The sequence below is a fragment of the Dreissena polymorpha genome, chromosome 6, assembly GCF_020536995.1.
Source record: "Dreissena polymorpha isolate Duluth1 chromosome 6, UMN_Dpol_1.0, whole genome shotgun sequence".
NCBI classification, from domain to species: domain Eukaryota; kingdom Metazoa; phylum Mollusca; class Bivalvia; order Myida; family Dreissenidae; genus Dreissena; species Dreissena polymorpha.
This window is the reverse complement of record NC_068360.1, coordinates 60,140,887-60,163,815: the sequence shown is the minus strand read 5'-3', so window position 1 is coordinate 60,163,815 and position 22,929 is coordinate 60,140,887. Positions and strand designations below refer to the sequence as shown.

At 36.7% G+C, this 22,929-nt stretch overlaps 1 protein-coding gene across 1 annotated transcript; it reads right to left on the bottom strand.

Moving 5' to 3' along the window:
* Positions 1-394: 394 nt before the first annotated feature.
* On the bottom strand, positions 395-21,103 carry LOC127835716 (uncharacterized). The gene is made up of 3 exons (XM_052362152.1): positions 18,923-21,103; positions 1,996-9,757; positions 395-516 (listed from the first exon to the last, which is right to left on the bottom strand). The coding sequence occupies exons 1-3, from the start codon at positions 18,992-18,994 to the stop codon at positions 395-397; spliced, it is 7,956 nt and encodes a 2,651-aa protein (XP_052218112.1). The 5' UTR covers positions 18,995-21,103.
* Between the last annotated feature and the right edge of the window lie 1,826 nt (positions 21,104-22,929).

Genomic DNA, 22,929 nt, shown 5'->3' with positions numbered 1-22,929 from the left:
TTTGTTTATTTGTTAAATAGATTTGACGATGGTAATTTCAGATTTATGTAAAAATTGTCGATTTTATGTGCCTTTCAACAGATGCAGCCAGAGCAGGGCGAATAGACAAGAAGCCGATGACGCATGTCGAGGGACCTGTCATCTATGCCCTGCTCGGCGACACCTCTCGTGGCTATTGTTGATGGGTCAGAGTGGGCCGACAAGATACAGGTTATAAGTAGTCTATTTATGTTTTGATACAAATTTCCTATGTTTATTCCGACAACCTTTTTATTGGGATTATATTTTTTATGCTTGACATGTTTGTAGATATTTTGTTTTTTGTTTATTTGTTAAATAGATTTGACGATGGTAATTTCAGATTTATGTAAAAATTGTCTATTTTATGTGCCTTTCAACAGATGCAGCCAGAGCAGGGCGAATAGACAAGAAGCCGATGACGCATGTCGAGGGACCTGTCATCTATGCCCTGCTCGGCGACACCTCTCTTGGCTATTGTTGATGGGTCAGAGTGGGCTGACAAGATACAGGTTATAAGTAGTCTATTTATGTTTTGATACAAATTTCCTATGTTTATTCCGACAACCTATTTATTGGGATTATATTTGTTTGACATGTTTGTAGATATTTTGTTTTTTGTTTATTTGTTAAATAGATTTGACGAAGATGATTCATCCATTGCGTTGCAGGCTCTCTTTGCATTTAATACGTAAATCTCTGATATGATGGTGAACATGATTTTGTCTGTAATATCAGATTTATGTAAACAAAATTGATTATATGTGCCTAGCAGTTGTATGTTAGGTGCCTACATACATGCATGTACTCATGTTTTCTGAATATAATTTGTTCCATTAAGACATGGCTTTTATTTCCCAGATGTAATTTTAAGTTATAAATGCAATTGTCGTTCATAGATTAAAACAATGGCACATTCTTCAAGTGGTGTTCTCACTGTATTTATGGAAAAATTTTGTTGTTCTGTTTCCTCTAAATTTCCGTGGCACAATTGAACATGCTCATCACTGTAAAAAATATAGTGATTATTATTAACACACCCAACAGTAGTGTAGTGTTGGTGGTGATGATTGACAGACGCTTTGAACTCATAGGTCTCGTTGTTAATAAAAATGTTATTATCAAGAGAGATTCTCTTTTGTGCACTACGATGAATATTTATTATCAGGAGACTGGGCGGTCTGACCAATTCACGTTTGACATCATGTAACTTTTCACCACAATGTTCACAATTAAGCAATTTCTGTTCCATTAGCCATTTGTTAATGCCCTCTTGTATACGTATTTGTGTTTCTTCTAGATCTACAAGATTGATTAAGATTCTTTGGGATCGGAATTGTTCTTTGATTTTTGAGGAACTGCAACTTTGACATGTTTTTGTAGTTTTGACAGTTCCCTTGTGAATTTGGCAATCGTATGTTTGATCAAGACGGTCAAAAAGTTTAACAAGGAACTCATCCGCATCGTGTTCTATTCCTAGGCGCCAACCAGGGAGCAGGGACTCTGTTAGTTTTATAATTGGCATTTTAGGGAGATCCCTTAGGGGTAAATTGTGATGCCGATAGGCACGATTTACAACCTCATTCAGTGCACAAAGAGGACAAATCTCATTTTGAAGGTGGTAACCAGAGCATTGCTGGTGCAAGTATTGACACTCCCTTAAGAAGGCATCAAAACTTCTGGTATGGCAAAGAGCTATAATTGGGGCATTCAAAAAGCACACATTATTTCCACTGTTTTGCAAACCTTTAAATGTTTGTCTGGAAATATCAGGTCGAGTTTTTAGGGACAGCAAATTTTCATTAGGTATGGGATCAAGAGGTGACAATTTTTGTTTTGGGGTTGGTAATTTCCTTTTCTTAATGTCACATGATGGGCCTCCGAGAGATAACTTATCGTCAAATTGTCTTTTTAAAACCTTTGGTTTAACAGATTTGTTCTTTTGGTAATTAGTCAAGGTTTCATAATCCTCTTGACTTATGTGTGGTGCTGCTTCAGCTACCAGATATTCTTGGGTTTCGATCAACTTTTCAAGCACTCTCATAATAACATTTGTATCGGTGTCTATAAACATAAGTTGCACGATGCGAATCAATTCCTCTTTGTTCTTTTTGATACTTAACCTTTTTGCAAAAGCTTGATCTATGATACTGTCTGCCAAATCATTATAATGAGTAGTCCAAAATGGGTCGCCACAGTTTTTATGTCGGTACATGCGTTCAGACTTAACTTTTACGGCTTCTTCAAATGCTTGTGCATCAAGAACATTTTCCTTAAGCCTTTGTACTTTAAGGTCCATGTAATTTGGAAAAGTACGTATATGAAGATGGGCGGGACTTCTAACCCTAGAAATGGCAACCAGGAATATGCCAGGCACATGAAACCAGCCATCCAGATCAACTTCAGCCAATGGGAAATTAGCTCCTTGTCCTTTAAAACTTGTTGCTGCATCTCCTCCTTCGAGTGGCAAGGCGATTCTAATCATGGGTATGTTTGACTTTGTCTTCCCAGCTTTTTGTTTGTAACTTTCAACAGGAGGAATTGGGACATAATTTTCGCATCCTGGTAATCTTAAAATATTTGGGCCCGAGTAATTGGAAGCTTCTATTACCATAAAATCAGGCATTTCTGGTGGGTTACTAGGACCCTGAAACTTACAGGTCATGTGTACGCCTGAAGGAAACTCATCAACAGTATCCTTACAATAAGGAACATCATCAACAGAAAGCAATACACTCTTTGGGGGAATCTGCTGTACTTTTCCACATGTATCGATTGGTTTTGTAGTAATGCAGTCCTGTAATTCTCCTGTTTTCAAATCTGCACTAGTTAAAGAAGCAACAATGCTGTCCCTGTTATATATTGGTCCCACCAAAGTATGTAATGATCCATTGTAGAGACCTATACTTGGAGCAATGTTACGTAAGAGCATGACTCTCATTCCCCTGCATGCGTGCCAGCTGGGTGGGGCACCTTCAAATTCTTTTGCAGACATTGCTCTCAGCTTGTTTTCTTTTGCTGCTGGACGATGTATTGAGTCGATTCGCATTATCGGATTTCCTGTTATTTTGTGATGTCTGAGAAGAGCTTTTGCGTTTTCAGACTCAACAGTTGACCTATTTTCATGGTTTTTTGAATGAAAATGATACCCATGGATGATATGTGCACTGTTCCACTTCCCGTCCATCTTCATATCACGTTCTGTTGCACAGTTTTTCCTAAGGAATAGCATTTCTTTTTCCCTGCATTTTTTACCATACCTCATATTGACAAGCACTTTTCCAGTGAAACATTGACTAATGGGATCAACATCTGTTCTTTTGACTTCAGTCAAAAACACAGCATCAAATTGGCCCAGCATCAGATCTTTCCGACAAGCAGTAATATCATCTGATAAAAGACGATCTTTAGGCGATGTTAAGGATTGCCATTTGTCATAGTTTGGTATTGTTTGTAACGGTGGAAATTTGAAGACCTGTCTAAACCTTATCAAACCATTAATAGAAAGGGAACTGCATTTTTTGTTTTCATGCGTGTACGAACGAGCGCTCCAGAGAGGTTCAGCTGCAATCGGAAGAATCTGTGCTGGGTCCCCAATAAGAACAATGCCAATATTGTCGAGATCAATGTTGCACTGAATCAGTCGTTCAGTTACAAAGGCAAACATCTCTCGTGACAACATGGAAAACTCATCAACAATGAGGAGAAAGAATTTTTTGGGGTCAAAATTGAGCATAAGTCTGGAATATGTGGCAGATGTTTCTTCCAGACGCAAATCTTTTTCATTTAGATGGACAGGTATACAAAAAAGTCTATGCAAAGTCTCTGACTTGAAGTACATCTGACTTGATGCAGCTCCTGTGGGAGCTGCAAGTTTGATTCTGTCTGTCCAAGTGCTTACCTGTGCATCTGAATCAGGGTTAGATTGTAAGAGGCTTATTACACTGCTTATAATGCATTTTAGTGTCCAGCTTTTTCCAGTACCTGGATTGCCCATTAGAATGAGACGCAAGGGGTTTGGGGGAGGTGCTTGTTTATTTTTTTCCCAATTTAATCTAATTTTAACATAATCAACAACAATGTCATGAGCCATCTTTTGTTTATCATTTAATGAAGATGCTTCAAATGAATTACTTGACAAAACTCCTTGTGTGTTTGTGAGATTTGAAATATGAGCGTGTATTTCAGCCGTAGAAGGTATAACATTTTCTCCTAGCCAGCTCTTCATAAAATCAACACCTTCAGGATTGGCTAAAACGTCAGAATCACTGAAACATGGCTTGGAATCTATGCCCTGCTGCGGGGCAGACCGCAAGCGATCAACGGGGTTTTGATAAAACTGTTCATTTCCGGGGCATGCTATCGGTTTTGAAGCGGAATCGTATTCACTGCTTTTAATTTTGCTAAGATTAGTGTCATCAGTTGCATCTACTGCACAAGCTTGCTGGTTTTCTTCGACATCTTCGTCTGAGGATGAATCTGAATCAGAGTTGTTGTTTCGAGGAAGATGGTGATGTTTCCAAAATTTGTATGCCCATGGTGGAAGTCCATTACCATCAAGAAATGTTTGATTGAATAGATCAATCCAAGCTTTCTTTAAAGATTCTGCATCTTCAGCAATTGGTGAGAAGTCAGTAGTTTTGTGGCAAGGAATCTTCCAAAGGCAGAGTGTTCTACAATAGTGCCAATATTGTTTTCCACGGGGATTTGCCATTCTTATACCATGGCAAGGTATCAGCTTTAATGCATTTAATCTGCCATTTCTTGCAGTACTTCTTCTTTTAAATTGTAAGAATCTTTCCCCCCCATCATTGGGTTTAATTTCTTTAACATCAAACAAGTCACAAAACTGATGTAGACACATGTTGCATTGTATCTCTGCCTTCAGTTTTGGCGACTCTTTGCCACATTCGATGAAAACAGCTGTTGTGCCATGTCGCCCATCAAATTGTTTAATGAGAGGTGGGAGAATGTAATCTTCGCCATCTTTTTTATCATAGTCAGTTCTCAGCAGAGACAAACCAGATACACTGCAACTTTTGATGTTAACATTTGAAAGAACATGTGGGATATTTTGATTGAGGTGAGTTGCCTGAAAGATAGATGTTGTTCCAGCAATGGCATGGCTATTGTACATTTTTTGAACAGCACCTTGATTTATTGATTCACCATCTTGCAACTTCTCCATTGCAGTTATGAGCACTTCGTTAGATGTTTTAGTGGGAATTGCATCTTTAAAGGCATATTTAGTTACATACTCTGTAGCAGAGTCACCAGTATCTGAAAAGAACTCAAGATTTAAGTCCTGCACCCTATTGTCTTTATTTTGGCAACAACTGACCTCTATTACTGGAGGTTTTCTGAGAAACTCTGGCACAACAGCTTTGTCATCAGCATTGCTAAGAACATGCAGAATCTCAAAAGGATCATGACCATTAAACCATTTGTCGTTACATTCAAACTGAAGTTGAAAAATTTTCTTATTGTGTTTGTCAGGCTCAATGGTGGGTACTTTATTCATTGGTTGCGGTTTTCGCCTTTTACAGGTAATAACCTCTGTGGACTGTTTATTCCCTGTTTCCTTGCATGTTGATTGCTTTTTCTTAACCACTGCACATTTATCTGTCTTTGAAGGCTGATCGTTTATTCCTGTATGACCTAAGTGGCGACATGTTCCATTGACAACAGTCACATATATTGTGTCCAATGTTGAAAAATCACCGGTTGTGAGGGCATTGTCTATCACACTTGCCATGTTAAGTCTGCAGATGGCGGAGGTCCTTTCATAGATGAAATCAAATGTCTTATTTTTACCATCTGCAAGTAAACCTGCATTCCAGTTGGTGTAGAATGGTCGCATATATTCAATGTAATCCTTCCTAGCATGATCCCAACAGTCTAGTACCCTAGTACGGATAGTGTCTTGAACAAGAGGATTGTCGAGATCCTGGCCAGTATTAAAGCATTCGTCTTTGGCACTCTGAAGGCAGTTTTGTATATTTTGTTTCAAGCTGTCCATGTGCTGACTGAATTCACGACTAAAATACAGCCTATGAGCATGTGGATTGGCATTTGCACCCCATTCAAACCGTGTAAAATAGGCATCACCATCATATCTAATTCTAGATAAAAACGTTGTGTCCAGTTCTGCCATCAATGCGCACATAAACGATACGATGCTTGGATACTGGAGTACGTTTCTTCGCCGACCTTCCAAAAATTCTTGGTCACTCTGGATGGAGAGGGTCTCTGTACCTGGACAGACGTTGTGAATTGCCGGGTGATGGTTATACGGTGGAGCACGAGTCTGGAACAGCATAATTGACATTGGCATTTTGTCTTTTCGCCAAGGAACACTTTCTTCCCAATCCCGTTGAACAGCTATTGCATCATCCCTTGACCTTTTCCAGAATGGAGCTGTATCCGGTATTGATGACTTGAACATCATTAGGTTTGATACGGTCCAGTCACGAAGCTCTGCATTTTGCATTAAATCCTCTTTTACAGGTATTCCAGTTGTTTCAAAGGCATCACTTTTCAGAGCGAGCTTGGCCTTTCCCTTGCTATGTTCTCGTTTAATCATGCTATGAACTAGAAATTGAAGCTCAGTATTGACCATCGCTCGTTTTTGTGCGCATACCCAATACAGGTAAGCAAATTTGTAGCTGCCTGATTTATTTTTAATGCTACGGGGACGTTCTTGGTGTGGACATGCATCACCAGTGAGGAAGACATCCGGGAAAGCCATTTGTAGGTATCCTTGTGTATCCTCAGCAACAGGGTTCTGGCGGTCCACATCTGGTGCGGAGATCCTTTGTAACACAGTGTTTTGCATTCCATTCTTGAGAATTTGCTCTGGGTTTTCAGACAAGATAGAAACTCCACCATGTGCAACACTACCTGAATCTCCTTCATCATTGCTGCTCTCCCTTAGGAGAAGTTCTACTTCTTCACAACATAGGTAGGTTAGGTTTTTCAATTCATCTTCAGGTAATAATACCTGTTCAATGTTTTTTTGTGATGCATTTGAAACATTTGTGCTAGGATTGAGCCATTTCCTCTTAACACCGTACAAGACAACATCAGTGAGTGTTATTTTTATGGTTTCATTTGGATTTTCATCATGGTTAAGTTTGTCATTAGTTTGACTCTCTAGTATGAACTTTGCTAGATCGTTCCATATTAGATTTGCAATTTGTTCCATGTTAAGGCAGATGGATGTGGCTTTTTGATTTTCAATTAGAATCGCATCTTTTATGCCACTTCCGATAATAAAACCAGAGTTTATCCATTCAGAGAACAGCTGAATAGTTAATCTTTTAGAAGCACGCTCATGGATCAGCTCAACATTGATTTTTCTCAAACCATTTGGGTAAACAGCTGTGCTTGTATCTGATAGCTGACTTGCTAGATTCTCCATGGCAGCTACTGTAAAAGGTGTATGAACCTTATCACAGTACCTGTAAAATGGTCTTTTGGTACCATATACAGGACAAGTCACTTCACGCTCCATAAGCTCTTTTGCATGAACAATCTTTGCCATATTAATTTTAGCTTCATTAATGCTCCCATCTTCTTGCTTAGAGACCATGATAACAAATGGCAACTTTTGAAAAGTGTGCCAAGGAAGAGCTTTAGTTTTGACAGGTTCTTTAATCGCAAAAGATATTGATCCATATCTGGAGAATGGAATATTATTTGTGCGAGAACGCAATATAACAATTACAGCATGGATTGGTGATAGAACAAGTTTTTCAGCCTGAGATAAAGTGTCCATGAAAATTGCATGCTGATATGAGGCCTCATCTTGAAAAACATCAAGTGCCATCAGATTTTCAGGACCATAAGGGTTTATATTTGAAATATTGTCATCAAGAGATTGCTGACTATCAACAGTGGTTCCCTGAGAACTCTCTTCAGCAGCAGACTTTTTGTGCAGCAATGATACAATTCCATCATCTATTTTGCAAAATTTTGAACAATTTGTACATACCCCTGTTACTGTTTCATCATTATAAACTCTAGCACTTGAAAATGCTGAGTCGAGAGTGACACTAGACCCTGCTAAGACCTTAGACTGCTTTAAAGCTTGCAGAAGAAAAGAGTTTGACAGTGGAATCTGTTGGCCAGCTTCAGGGACGTTTATACAATTAGCTGCATCTGCTTCAAAGCCAGGTGAACACATTCCACATTGAGAGCAATGGATCATCTTCATGGCACCATATGTTGCATGGAGATCACGAATTCCACTTAGATTTAAGACAGTGTGCTGAGCAGATGGGTCTTCAGATGACAGCTCGCTATGATCTAACCATGATTGACAAACAAGAGCTTCGCGTGGTTTCATTATATTAAGCTTTCCTTTTTTCAAAGTAGGTATTTCTTTACAAGACTTAAATCGACCAGTAGTCAAAGATTGAACAAACTTCACACATGCCGAAGGCAGAGACTGAGTGTATACTGCCTTGCCTTTGATTATGTCAAATTCTTGACTCGTGCATGCATATTTTGCCATTATCTGAACATGTTCAACACCTGCACTAACTTCGCTTATTGTTTTCAACACAAAAGCAACTGGTGGAAGTTTTGACTCGTGCAGACTGTTGTATGCTACCCATAGTTGTGGACTTTGTTCAGAACATGGAAGAGGAATAATGTCATTTTCCTCATCACATGAAATGCCATGAAGCAGATTGCAGGAGAATTGTACTTGTTTATGAAGGTTACCATATACATATGAGCCCAAGACAAACTTTTCAGCTGCTCTCTTTCCTAACCATCGGACTTTGCTGCAAAGATTGCATTTTCTAAGGTAAAATTCGCTCGTGTCTGCTTCTGTTTGGTCTAATACTTTTTGTAAAGGCAAGTCCGAGTCTATCTTAAGTTCCTGTTTTGCCTTAGAAGAGGCAGATGTAAATTTGACATCAAAGTTGACCCTTTCATTATTAAGACGATCCTCATTACATTGAGGCCCAGCAAAGTTCTCTAACAACTTCTCGTGTCTTGAATAATTGTGGATAATTTCTGAATGAACGTCCTTTAATATTTCCTCATAGTCTGTGCAACTTATGAGTCGTGTAGTTGGGTCTACCAAATATTCAGCCTTTACATTTTCTCCATATCTTTTTGCAACTAGCTGCAAGAAAGTTGTTTTTCTGTAGTACTTTATTGTGCCCTTTCCATAATAATGAAGGCGCTCTAAATTGCAAGCATCTTCATGGGATTGTGGTCCACGATTTGGCTCTAAGCCTTCATCTCTACAAGCTTTTGAATATTTAGTGTAATAAAGATTTACTTCGTGTAGAAGTGAAAGAAATTGACCCTCATTCGTCAGCACTGAGTTTATTGGGAATTTTTTTTGATTTGCAATGGCCTTCAAACGAATCCATGAATACCAACGGAAAGCGAGGGATGATCTTTCAGTAGTTGGTATTCCTCTTGTTAACATGTTATCAAGGCGAATTGAATGACTGATGTCTGAGCCTTGAATGGTATACTTTACGATGCAGTTACGATCATTTTTATACTCCCAGGGTCCAAGAACAGAATCCTGTAGACCAAACTCAGTTGTGACGGACAAAACATTAATTGGGCCAAGAGTAAGCAAATTTTGTAAAGTTAAAATTTGTGTTGTTTTATTTACATTTGTATTAGCATTGGATATTTCTATACTTTCCTGTGTGGTAGACTGAGCAACCATATACTTATCCATTTTAACAACATCATCTGGTCTTCCTTCCTGCAATATTAATTTTTAGTGATAATTTTCATTGTTTGAAACAGTGAAATTATCAGTTTTAATTCACTGATATTTCTCTATAAACCATCGGAAAGCATAAAATAAACATGAATAATTCCAATTGCACTCCGTGAGATAAGATTTTAGCAGCATTCAGGGCTCGACATTAACTTTTGAAGCCACTTGTCCGGTCAGTCAAGTAGACCAAAATTTCACTTGTCCTGACCAAAAAGCAACTTGTCCTGACCATTATATATTAATCTGCTCAGTACTTTGCAAAATAATGAAATAATACAAAATGCTCAAATCATAAAGACTGTAATCATTCAAAATACATGTTAACATAATTGTAGGCAATTTCAATACAAAAAGAACTGACTAGAATAACGGAAAACTCAAGATTATTGTTTTTTAAACATACAAAGCCATAATACCTGACAAAAACTTGTGTTATGTAAAATCATTCTATACATAGAAATGACGTCACTTCGTAAATTGTCTGTAAGATCGGTGTGTACCGGTGTTGTAAAATGCATATTCTTTACAAGGGAGAATATTCTTGTTATCTTGGCAAAGAAAAATGTTAAGGGTTGCTTCCCGTGTAAACAGTACGGTGTAGTATTGCATGGAACTATCAGAATACCTTGCGCTTTGTCGTTTAAATGTTAACATAATATAATCGAAAAAGTTTTGTGGTAACTCCACAGAAATAATGGATTTAAAGGCATTTTTTTAAGTAATTAAATTATAACGACCGCTTGTCCCGTCGGACTAGCAAATTCTATATTTACTTGTCCGGACTAAAAATTTGGTTGTCCCGGACAGTCGGACTACCGTTAATGTCGAGCCCTGGCATTTAATACTAAGTCTCTTTCATTTTGATAATCCACAAAGCAACCATGCACATCAACACAGTAGTGCTGCAACAATACGCCAAAAACTGTATTGCAATATATTGTCAGTTCAAAAACCCGTATTGCAATATATTGCAATATATTGCTAACTTGTACCAAAATTATAACTTGCCAATTACCCAATAATCCCATAAATTCCAATTTTAAAGCAAATTCTGGTAAATATTTACTATAAATGTGCTCAAGAATAATAAGAAACACAAACATTTGCAAATTTTCTTAAGTATGAAATACATTTTTGCAATTGTTACTATTTAAAGATGTGATGAAGTAACGTCCAACCGGGGCGTTTTTCCCACTGAACACGCGTAATTCAGCTGACGTGATGTTCCCGTTTTTATACAACACAAAATACACCCATACTTTCCATGCGACGTTCTACATGTCTGTATAATTTTCGCGCGCTTTTTATTGAGACAAAGGATAAAGCACTTTTTATTTGACGCTATAATTTTTTATTGTCGCGTTAGCATTCAAATTTGGAAGCGTATTTCCGAAATTCGGATTACAAATAATGCTCAAATCAGAATCGAACGAAACATTTACAGCTGTGCGCAATTAATTCAACGATAATCTGTTCAAAAGCATCGAATGAATGCTCCCATGTAACAACGCTACTCCGTATAATACACTTTTTAGAATGCTTTTTTTACGTAAAAAATAATTTACCCTGCTTTGTTTTGTTTACCTTTTTATCATTATTTCGGATGGCTTTTCTGGACGAAATGTGAATGAATTTTTGTAAAATTTTCGTACCGGTATGATGAAAATCATATCGCAATACAATATGCGGATTGCGTATTGCGATATATACCGATATACCGGTATATTGTTGCAGCCCTACAACACAGTAATCTTCATTCAAAGTGTAAACTCAAGACTCGGAAAGCTTTCATGTGCATCATTGTCTACTCTCATCTCAACTGTATTATCGACTGCGACTTTCATGGTAGACGAAGCACATTCATGGACATTTTTGTCGACATAATTGAAACACCCATTTCAGTGTTTTCTTTCCTTCAAAATGTTGGCCTTTTTTCCGATTCCCAATGGTCATTACATAAACAAATCAAAAGAGGCGACTTAAGGTGTGTATTAAAGCTTCGGAAGCAAAAAAAGCCTTTATGTGTAAAATATTCACACCACATGAATTCTTTCAACCAAATTCTCAAGAACCAAATAACCAAAGTATGGTTTTGTCAATAATTCATGAACCTATAAGCTCATGCGTTAATGACTGTGACTCTGAATCGGTTAAAAACCTTCAGGTTCATTGTCCAGGAGAATAGCTGAGCCATGGAAACAGCAATAGCTCTGGCTTGAAATAATTAATTTAACAAATAAGGAGCTATGTAAGATTAAATTTTAGAAATAGGGGATAAAATAATAATTAATTTTTAAAAAAGGGGGCAAAATAAGAATTTGACCAAAATGTTATCTGGAGCTCTGGGTACAAGTGCGTAGCATGTCAGACTCAGGACTCCAATAATTAACTTTTTTATCAACTCGCAAAAAAATTTTAACTCGCATTTTTTTCTTTCCTGCTGGCAATACAAGTTGGTTACAATCAAAGCGCAAGCCACGAGACTGATACAAGCACTTGTAACAATTGACTTGCGTAATATTCCTTTTATTATATACAAAATTGAATCATTTAATTTAAAAATAAGAGCCGTCTCCATCGAAAGACACATCATCTACTGAATGTCATAACTAGGGTAACTGACATTTTGTGAATTGTTCAAGAATATATATTTTCCGATATTTTCTGACATACAGTAAGAGCACTTACGTTATTTGTTGAATTCAAAGTATTTCAGTGTTGAAATTATGATATAATTACTGCTCCTTGTTTAATTTTTTAATTAAAAATAAAGACATATCAATTTGGAGTTTTTTTCGTTTTTCAAGTGTTATAATAATACTAATCACAAAATTTGAATACGAAAAAGTTTATTATTTTAATTGAACAGTTTTTTGCTTCTCTTGAAAATATAACGAAATGTCAGTAACGCTACTTTTTACATTCAGAAAATGACACGTGTTCATAATGTCAATCTCGAAAATTTGGTAAAAAACATTATTTGTACCAAAAAGGTTGACTTAATATTTAAACAGTTGTTGAATGTCATCTTATAAACACAAAAATAAAAACAAGAGGGCCAATATGGCCCTAGTTAACAAGAGGGCCAATATGGCCCTAGTTCGCTCACCTTAAATAGTCGGTTCATTCAATCTTTACCTAACGTCAAACTTGACCTAGATATTGTCCAGACAAACATCCTGGTGAAGTTTCTTCATTAATGAACCAAAACTCTGGCGTATAGTGTTATTGTTTTTGTAACATTTGACCTGGTGACCTATATTTTGAGTTAAGAACCCTTACCAAACATCAAACTTTGCTTACAAAAATAAATATTTTGACCAAGATTTATAAAATCTGAAACAAAATTGTGACCTCTAGAGTGTTTACAAGGATTTTCTATAATATAATGAAAATTTGGACAATCTAAGGGCAATATTTATAACATTAATTATGTGATTTTGCTCATTATAAAACTTGACTGAGATCTTTCAGCAACTTTCACAAAGAATGCTCAAGAAGTGTGAATGCTCGAGTGTTTACAAACCAAATGTTGACTGACGGACGGACGGCGGACAAAGACCAATCCTGAAAACTCACCTGAGCAATCAGGTGAGCTAAAAAGTGTGCTTCACCAATCTGAGATATTTTCCAACTTGTCCGACAAATCAATAAAACCAATGAATTGACTAAATTTCACGATGATTAGGCAAAATATGTGACTTTCATTTTCAATATTTGTAAACAAAGTTTTGAGCAGCTTAAATCAACAGCCGCTTATGTTTTAACACACTGCACACATGTGCTGGGCAATCAGCTGATAATTGGATTACTGCGCATAAAGCGCATGTTTTGTAGTTCCCGGATAACTATTATAATGTAAAATAAATGTTTTGCGTTGCGTTCGGGACAGAGAGTAATGGCCGAACAGTTGTCATTCAAGTACGTCGTTGAGGAATGCGAATCTGAGGTAACTGTGATTGACGCATTTTTCAACTGGCTTTTTGTAGAATAACCTGGCACATAATTGCTTATATATTTTCTGGTGGTTCAGGTTTGCTCTCTCTTTCACATGGATATATGGGATACATTTCTGCTAATTTTTTACCTAAACTTTATGTATAAATTTATAATTGTGATTTGATTGAAATCTGTGTGTGATATTAATTTCTTCTTATTTCAGGATCCGAAAGAGGCTGGCTCAGATGACGAGGAAGCTAACTTGGATGAAGATGAAATTAATAAGAGATTTGTATTGTATTCTAAAGATTGAATAAATGAATGCTTCTTTGGATGTTTTATGTTATGTTTATCTGCATTTTTAACAAAAATGTTTGGGCTAGTAAAATCTGACTCGGGCTTGTTCAAATTCCCATAGTACTAGCCCGACTTGCTTGAAGATTTGAATCTGAATTTCAGTGACTGAAATAGTACACAAGAAAAATAATATACATTGAATAAATCTTACGTAAAACCGTGTTAGAATCGAAATAATTCGTATACTTTATACTTTGTTGTTGAATATCTCACAACCTGAAAATTAGATGCGTGGTTTCAAATGCTTCGCTCTCGTGATTTAATCCCTACGCATCTAAACTATCAGACGTGGTCGTGGGTATTTGACAACAAATTAATTCTTAATTATTTGGTTTGTTGTTGTCAGTAGCCAACCTACGTCATTCAAGAAATGCAACAAATAAAAAAATGTTTTACATGATTGGAGTATTCATAAATAACTCGGTGTATTGCCTCTTTTGCCTTGAAACTTTTCTGGAAATAGCTTGTGGAATTCCAAATTTCGCCATAATTTTACTTCCGGACACGAGGTCTGGCAATATAAGAATCATTTCCAGATTTTCCAAATTATTATCAGAAAAATCCGAGGACCGACAATATTTCGGAAAGACTGCACTGGGGGCCATGTTTTTTTCACTGATCTGGACCATTTTCGAACTCGTTCGAGATATCAATAAAACCAATGTTTTCACCAACTTTCATGATGATTGGGCAAAAATTGTGACTTTGTGTTTACAAGGTTTTTCTTTTTTTTTTACCTACTTTTTGACCCAGCATGACCCAGTTTTAATCTCAATCAGGACATCATTGGGACAAATGTTCTGACCAAGTTTCATAAAGATCGGACAAAAAATGTGGCCTCTAGACTGTTTACAATCAAATGTGGACAGACGACGGACGGACAGACGACGAATCAAGAGCAATCACAAAAGCTCACCTGAGCAATCAGGTGAGCTTAAAAGTGAAATGTATAAAAATGTTGGTTACATTACTTATAACATTCAACACTTTCGAAACCTAAACCAAGATTTAACAAGAGCACCGCCTTGCGGGTGCAGACCGCTCATCTATTTTCTTTTTAAAGGTGAAGGGACTCTCATTTTCAATCACAAAGGAGGGAGGGGTGGAGTGAAGAGCGGTGCATTGTGTGGGGGTGTGGACATTTATTACATTTTCTTCTAAAATGCGAAAAAAAGGAAAAAAAAATCGAGGGGTGGGGGGTGGGGGGGGGGATTCTTGGGTGCGATGGTTGGACGGTATATCAAACATAAAATAATAAAAATAAATATTTGTGTTTTTTAACCGTTTCATAAAAAAAAATTGGGGGGGGGGGGGTGAGGTGGGGGGGTATAGTGTGAAGGTGTGTGGTGGTAATTTGTGAGATGATCTTAAAAAAAAAAAAAAAAAAAAAAATAGGGGGGGGGGGGGGGGGGGATTCGGGTGGGGGGAGGGGGGGGTGGGGGGGATTCTTGGGTGCGATGGTTGGACGGTATTTCAAACATAAAATTATCAAAATAAATAGTTTTGTTTTTTAACCGTTTAAAAAAAAAATTGGGGAGGGGGTGGGGTGGGGGGGGGGGATAGTGTGAGGGTGTGGTGGTCATTTGTGAGATGATCTTAAAAAAAAAAAAAAAAAAAAAAAAAAAATAGGGGGGGGGGGGGGGTTGGGGGGGGGGCACGGGCGATGGTTTGGGTGGAGTCTATTGTGGTATGTCAGGTAAGAGTAGTTTTGTCAAAGTATCAATCAAATCTAATCATAAATAAAGAAGTTATGGCAATTTTAGAGAAATTTAATAATTTGACCTTGAGAGTCAAGGTCATTCAAAGGTCAAGGTAAAATTCAACTTGCCAGGTACAGTAACCTCATGATAGCATGAAAGTATTTGAAGTTTGAAAGCAATAGCCTTGATACTTAAGAAATAAAGTGGATCGAAACACAAAATTTAACCATATATTCAAAGTTACTAAGTCAAAAAAGGGCCATAATTCCGTAAAAATGATATCCAGAGTTATGCAACTTGTCCTTTTACTGTACCCTTATGATAGTTTGCGAGTGTTCCAAGTATGAAAGCAATATCTATGATACTTTAGGGGTAAAGTGGACCAAAACACAAAACTTAACCAAACTTTCAATTTTCTAATTATAAAGGGCCCATAATTCCGTCCAAATGCCAGTCAGAGTAACATAACTTTGCCTGCACAGTCCCCTTACGGTAGTTAGTAAGTGTTGCAAGTATGAAAGCAATAGCTTTGATACTTAAGGAATAAAATGGACCTTAACACAAAACTTAACCAAAATTTTCAATTTTCTAAGTATAAAAAGGGCACATAATTCTGTCAAAATGCACGCCAGAGTTATCTAACTTTGCCTGCCCAGTCCCCTCATGATAGTAAGTAAGTGTACCATGTTTGAATGCAATAGCATTGATACTTTCTGAAAAAAGTGGACCTAAACGCAAAACTTAACCGGACGCCGACGCCGACGCCAAGGTGATGACAATAGCTCATAATTTTTTTTCAAAAAATAGATGAGCTAAAAAGCTAAACACGGACCCTAAGTTCAAGGTCAAGGTCAAAATTTGTGTGTGTATGGAAAGGCCTTGTCCATATACACATGCATACCAACTGTGAAGGTTAAATCTGAAGTTACATACAAATGATATTTTTTTTTAAATCTAAACGCAAAAGTGTGACGGAAGGGCAGACGGACAGACAGTGCACTATAATTATGCACTCCTTCGGGGGAATAAAAAATGAGTTTAAGCATTCATAATTAACGAAGAATGAATGCTCTTATAATTTTTTTTTTCGAGGTGACTTCATTAAAAGTAGTCTGGCTAGAATGGTTATATGAAATTGGTAAACTTGTGAGTACTGTAATACGGAAATTATTTCTGTGCAGATAACTTTTACTGATTGATACAACTTGTATTTTTTGGGAACATAAAGCAGGTATATTACTAGTGACCTGAAAATTTCATAGGGGTCATTTGCCAGTCATCATCAATGTACCTATGAAGTTTCATGATCCTAGGCGTAAGCATTGTTGAGTTATCATCCCAAAACCATTTACTATTTAGAGTCACTGTCAGGGCTCGAAATTAACACTCGCACACTCGCAAAATGCGAGTAAAAAATACCGAATGCGAGTCAAGTTTTAAGCCACTTGTATTTTTTTGCAAGTAAATAGTGAAAAGAAATGAGTAGGTATAATGCTGCTCGACACATGATCACTAAATCTTAGGTCAATTTATAGAACGCCCAAGAACCCTTATGCGTAAGCGCGCACCTTGTATGTAGACTGGTATATACAGACACGCGGATGGTATTGGTACAAAGGAAGTGAAACAGTCGTCTATTCACACATGTTCATTGAAGCGAAAAATAACTTGTCACTTTATTCCCACAGACGGAAATAACACAAAATATACATAATACAAAAGATAAAGCAAAGTTAACCGTTTAGTTAGAAAAAATAGATTTTAAATCCTTCTATGAAAACAGTGAATTAGTGGAAAAAATAACTTAAAATAAGACTAAAACTTGTTATAGATGAAAATGGTCAATCAACCTAATGTGGGCCCTTGTGGTACAAGGAACTGATATCTTTGTATGGTTGCAGAAATAAAATGTGTATACATGTTAAGTACTTTTATTTTGTTTAAATAGAACTAAACTAAAAACCAAGGTTTTTTATGTTTCCATCAAAATTTGCGAGAATGTTTTTGATTTTGCGAGTTGGTATTAAAGCTGCTCGCAATTTTTTGCAAGTAGAAAAAAAAGTTAAATTCGAGCCCTGACTGTGACCTTGACTTTTGACCTAGTGACCTGAAAATGATTAGGGGTTATCTGCTAGTCATGATCAATGTTCCTGTTCCCAAGTTTCATGATCCTGGGCATAAGAATTCTTGAGTTATCATCTGGATACCATTTTACTGTGTCCAGTCACTGTGACCTTGACCTAGTGACCTGGAAATCGATGTGGGTCATCTGCCAGTCATGATTAATGTACCTATGAAGTTTGATGATCCTAGGCGTAAGCATTCTTGAGTTATCAACCAGAAATCATTTTACTACTTAGAGTCACTCACTCACTGTGGCCTTGACCTTTGACCAAGTGACCTGAAAATCAATAGGGGTCATCTGCCAGTAATGATCAATGTACCTATGAAGTTTCATGATCCAAGGCCTAAGCATTGTAGAGTTATAGTCCAGAAACCATCTGGTGGACGAACCTACGGATGGACCCACCGACATGTGCAAAACAATATACCCCCTCTTCTTCGACGGGGTGCATAATAAATGTAAATAGTTTAATTTTCTATTATCATAAAAAAAATATCAATCAACACATATTTCAAGTATTCAGAATAAAGTCTACATATTAAGTGAAGACAATCATATCGTGAAGACAATCATATCGTGTACTGAATGTAATAACTTGTTAAACTAACATTTTGTATATTTTTCAGGAGAGCATATTTTCCGAAATACATTAAGAGCACTTATTCTACTTTTTGCATTCAAAATATTTTATTGATAAAAGTATGGTAACTGCTTCTTTCTTAACTTTGTATTGTTTTTAATGATATCTCAATTTGTAGTTGTGTTATTTTTTTACAAATTTTACTATAACACTGATAATAAAATTGGAATACTCAAAAGTATTTATTATGTTTATAAAACAAATTTTAGCTTCTCCTGAAAATTTAACAAAATGTCAGTTACACTACTTATAAAATTCAGAAAACAACATGTACTTGCTTATTTCAATAAGGAAAATTATTTATTCCAGAGTGAGGGGGCCAGGGCCGCTATACAAATCAGAAAAAAGCGCTGTTGTCAAGTAAGTATTCAGGTAAGTATTCTTACCTTTTTCTGTTGAAACTGTCGTTTCTTTGGTCTCCCGCGCCCGCGGGTATTTCCAGTTCTGTTGTTATTCATAATTGTTTTGAATCTATTGAGAAAAAAAATATAGGTTTATATCTACATGTAGAACTGTTTAGGAAGTGACTACAGGTACGCATCTGTACCTCTAGAATCTCGTTCTAGGGGTATGGATCCGTACTTCTAGCCAAAACCACTAGGGTTTTGCTACAGGTACGGACCTCCCGTTTTCACATATTATATGCCCTTTTTCATAGTTAAACTGTTGCACACGTATGTTATATCAATAACAACAAAGTATTTACATTAATTTTAAATCAAATGCAATTTATCCGCTCGGCAGGACTCGTTTGTTTACATTGTTCCAGCGTTTTTTTCCTTCGTTGAACGGGTCCGGTAAACGGCCCTGTTCCCAATCGGGACCGGACCTGGTCCCAACTCGCTGACGGACCCTTCCCAATTTAGAAAACAGTCTTATCCCAAATAGTTTATATAAAACCGGCCTCGTATCGATTCAAAAATCCCAAATAGACTATCTTTTTTGTCACAAAACAACTTCAGAAGTTAGTAAACAAGTATGAAAAGGAAACGGTTGTTGTTGTAGTTGTTGTTCTTTTAGAATGAGGCCGACACAACTTCCGATAGGTGGAGCCATCTAGTTACCAAGTTGACTGTTCCCTGGCCGGCATACATAATGCGGCATTATTGAATGCTGGCAGGGAAACAGTCAACCAAATAAGGCAATAGTAGTAAAATTGACCTTGTTTTGTACGCTTCGATAACAATGTTTCACATGTTCGTGACAGTTGTTTATTGAACGTTCTCGTTAAATACAGATTCAATAAACAAAATAAAACCCTTATCCGAAAAGAATGATAGATATTTCGAAATGCCGTCTTTGACAAAATATTTTTTCCCGGGTTTTGGTTTTATACATAGCGACGTCTTTAAGTAGTAAACAAACCCAAATATGGAAATCCGAAATCTTGTTTTACTCTTCAAATACTCGCAGGGAAATTAAAGTCAACTACTTCCGACAATTTTGCACACTCATCGTGGTTTTTATATAAATAGCCAGAAAATGAGTCAAAATTCAAAATACTACTTGAAGAAAGTGAACAAAACGAAATCAGCCAAGCATAAATTTAGCCACCTAAATTTCTGTTTTCCATTATAACAATGGTCATCTGCTGGTCCTTTTAATTTAGACAAGTTATCTCAAATTGCCACACAAAGTAATTGTTCAATTGGGCTTTATGCCATTTTAAACAATTTTCAGTTATATTGCGGCAAAACCCATTAATTCTATCTGGAAAACCAGTTCTTATTTTTTTTTTTAAATAAACTGGTATTTGTTATACAGACTTATGATATACCCTATCCCAGAATACCATTGATAGTGTATAAAAGCATTGTTTACTACATAAAATAGATTCCAGTTGATGTATTTGTATGATGTTTGATATTTCCCAATTTGATGGATTTCACGACGCGAAAATTCCCAATATGAAGGATTTCGGGACTCAAAAATTCCCAATTTCTAGGGGACAGGACCTGTTCCCAAACAGGCGGAAAAAAAAACACTGTGTTCAGGTCAGCAATAATAAACAAGTAACACCGGTTATGGTATAATCTATAACTGCTTCTGTACATAGTGAAAGCGTTGTCGTCTCGCGGATGGGAGCATTTTAATTTAATAATTGTTAAAAAAATAAATAATCTTATGATAAGACAATAACTATTACATTTCTGTATTTCAATACTGAATGTATTATACTTGTTAAATAAAATGCTCTGCCTCTTAATGCATCATTTCAAATTCAATTGAAGTATTTGGAGGAATTGCTGATTTAAAGAACTTTTATATAATAACTTTAATTATTTGTATTAATTGCTGATTCGATTGAACTTCAAGATATTAAAATGAACAAAGGCAAACTTTACAAACAGTAAGGCTTTACAACTTCGGTAGTTTGCATGTGCGTGTCAAACTTTGAAACATCTACCGAACTGAAACAACGTCTGTTTTCCACGTGTACAGTTAGTAATTGCCTTTATGGAAGTTACTTTCTGCAAACAAATTAAGCTAAGTGTGAACATTTTAATTGTCTTCAATAGGACCAACAGTGTCTTTAATGTGCTTTCTGACGTGCGTTAGCGCATTTTTGGAAATGGTAATTACCTTTAATTACAAATTGAGTGCAATATGAGCACATACCAGCATACAGTATGCAACTCCCAGACAATGCGTACAAGTTGTCATTTGAGTTTTAAAATTCAATTATGGCGGCCGTCTCTTTTCAAGTCGGGGAACAATTTCCCTCTTTTCTAAGTCTGCAGAGTAAAATAAAATAATATCAAAGTGCTAACAAAATTCAAATGTACAGACGCAGTTCGCGTAGTCTTGCAGCTGCTTAAAGTAGGTGTCCAAATAGAGTGTTCAAGGAAGAAATAAAATATTGGAAATTAAGGCCTAAATTAAAATTAAGTTTGTTTGCCCTTTACCGACCGACCCACTTTTTACCCCACGACCCATAAAATTGTATTGCGATTTCTGAAAACGTATGTTTGTTATTTTCGTTTTTTTTTCGCCGATCATTAAATTAAAGAGCCAACTGCAATATTTAATTGTGCGCGTATTTATATCCCTGTCCATTATTATCGCCCCAGAGTGATCTAGCAGGTCGCGCTGATGGGTGGAATTTCATATGCCCCAGCAAGCGTCTATAACCAGTATTGCGATCGGCGGTGTACCGTGAAAATTGCGAACGACATTATACTTAACTATTGGTTCGCGAAAGTAGTCTGACATATGCAAGTTTACATTCGTTGCACACATGTTGTTAACGTGATCCAAGATGGCGGACAATGAAAAGAAATAACGATGCTCAGCGAGGACAAATGACTATGGAATCAGGGGTTTTTCTGCCTATTTTGGGAAAAGGAGTCTGACCAAATTGGGAATTTTTATCGACAAAATTGTCCATTTTGGGAATTTTCGAGTCGATGAAACCGTCAATTTGGGAATTTTATCATGCTTAAATAAGTTAGTGGTTTTACAAAAAAAACATATTTTTATTTGTTATTTTGTCTTCAAAAACAAACACTGGTAACAGGTAAGTAAGTCACACAAGTCACAGCATGATTTTTCTTTGCTTTCTGTCTTTTGCATTTGATGAACTTGAACTTGGAGACTGAAAAACAACTTTCTTTCTAGGCTCCGAAGAAGAATTATCGACCGAGTCGGACAATGGAACAGCCATGGGTATTTCACTTGCTTGCACTGCTTGTTCGGGGTTACTAGAGGGAGTAGAAGATTCAGCGATTTTCGCAAACATCGACGTTATCGTCGAACATCCTTTTGCATCTCTCTTTTTTTTTTTTTTGCTGTAGTACTTATCGTTATGGGAAGCCATGTTTGAAAATAAGCGTCTACAGATTTGGACTAGAATGTGTATTGTGCGGCTCTATATACTTGTTATAATGCGGAACAGTTCAAACCTTTTCGCTGTCAATGTTGGCAGATGCATCCGGCAAATACACCTGCGAAAATATGAGTCGCTAAAGGCTTAATTACGTCGCGGATGAAGGGAAGTCACTCTTTCGATATAAATTATGTTTACTTTTTACGATTTTGAATTTTTTTTTTTGAAATTGGGAATATGTAATCAAAATTCGATTGGGAACGGGTCCGTTTGCTTTGAGAATGCCTCCGTTGTCCAGAGGCGCAGACAGTGCAGAAAAACCCCTGGGAATTTACGACGGACATCATATAATTAGTTTGGATTAATGACAAGAGCGTGTCATTCTACGATGGAGCATACGTTTTAGATACAAATAAAACTCTTTTTTTTGGAAATGTATAAACTGAATGTCACAGTGACCTCTTGTCATGTTATGAAATATTTAAATATCAACCAATCAGAAGAAGGCATTACAGTGTAATAGGCTGCGTTATAGATTAAAATCTACCTGCGGTATACAGCGGGCAC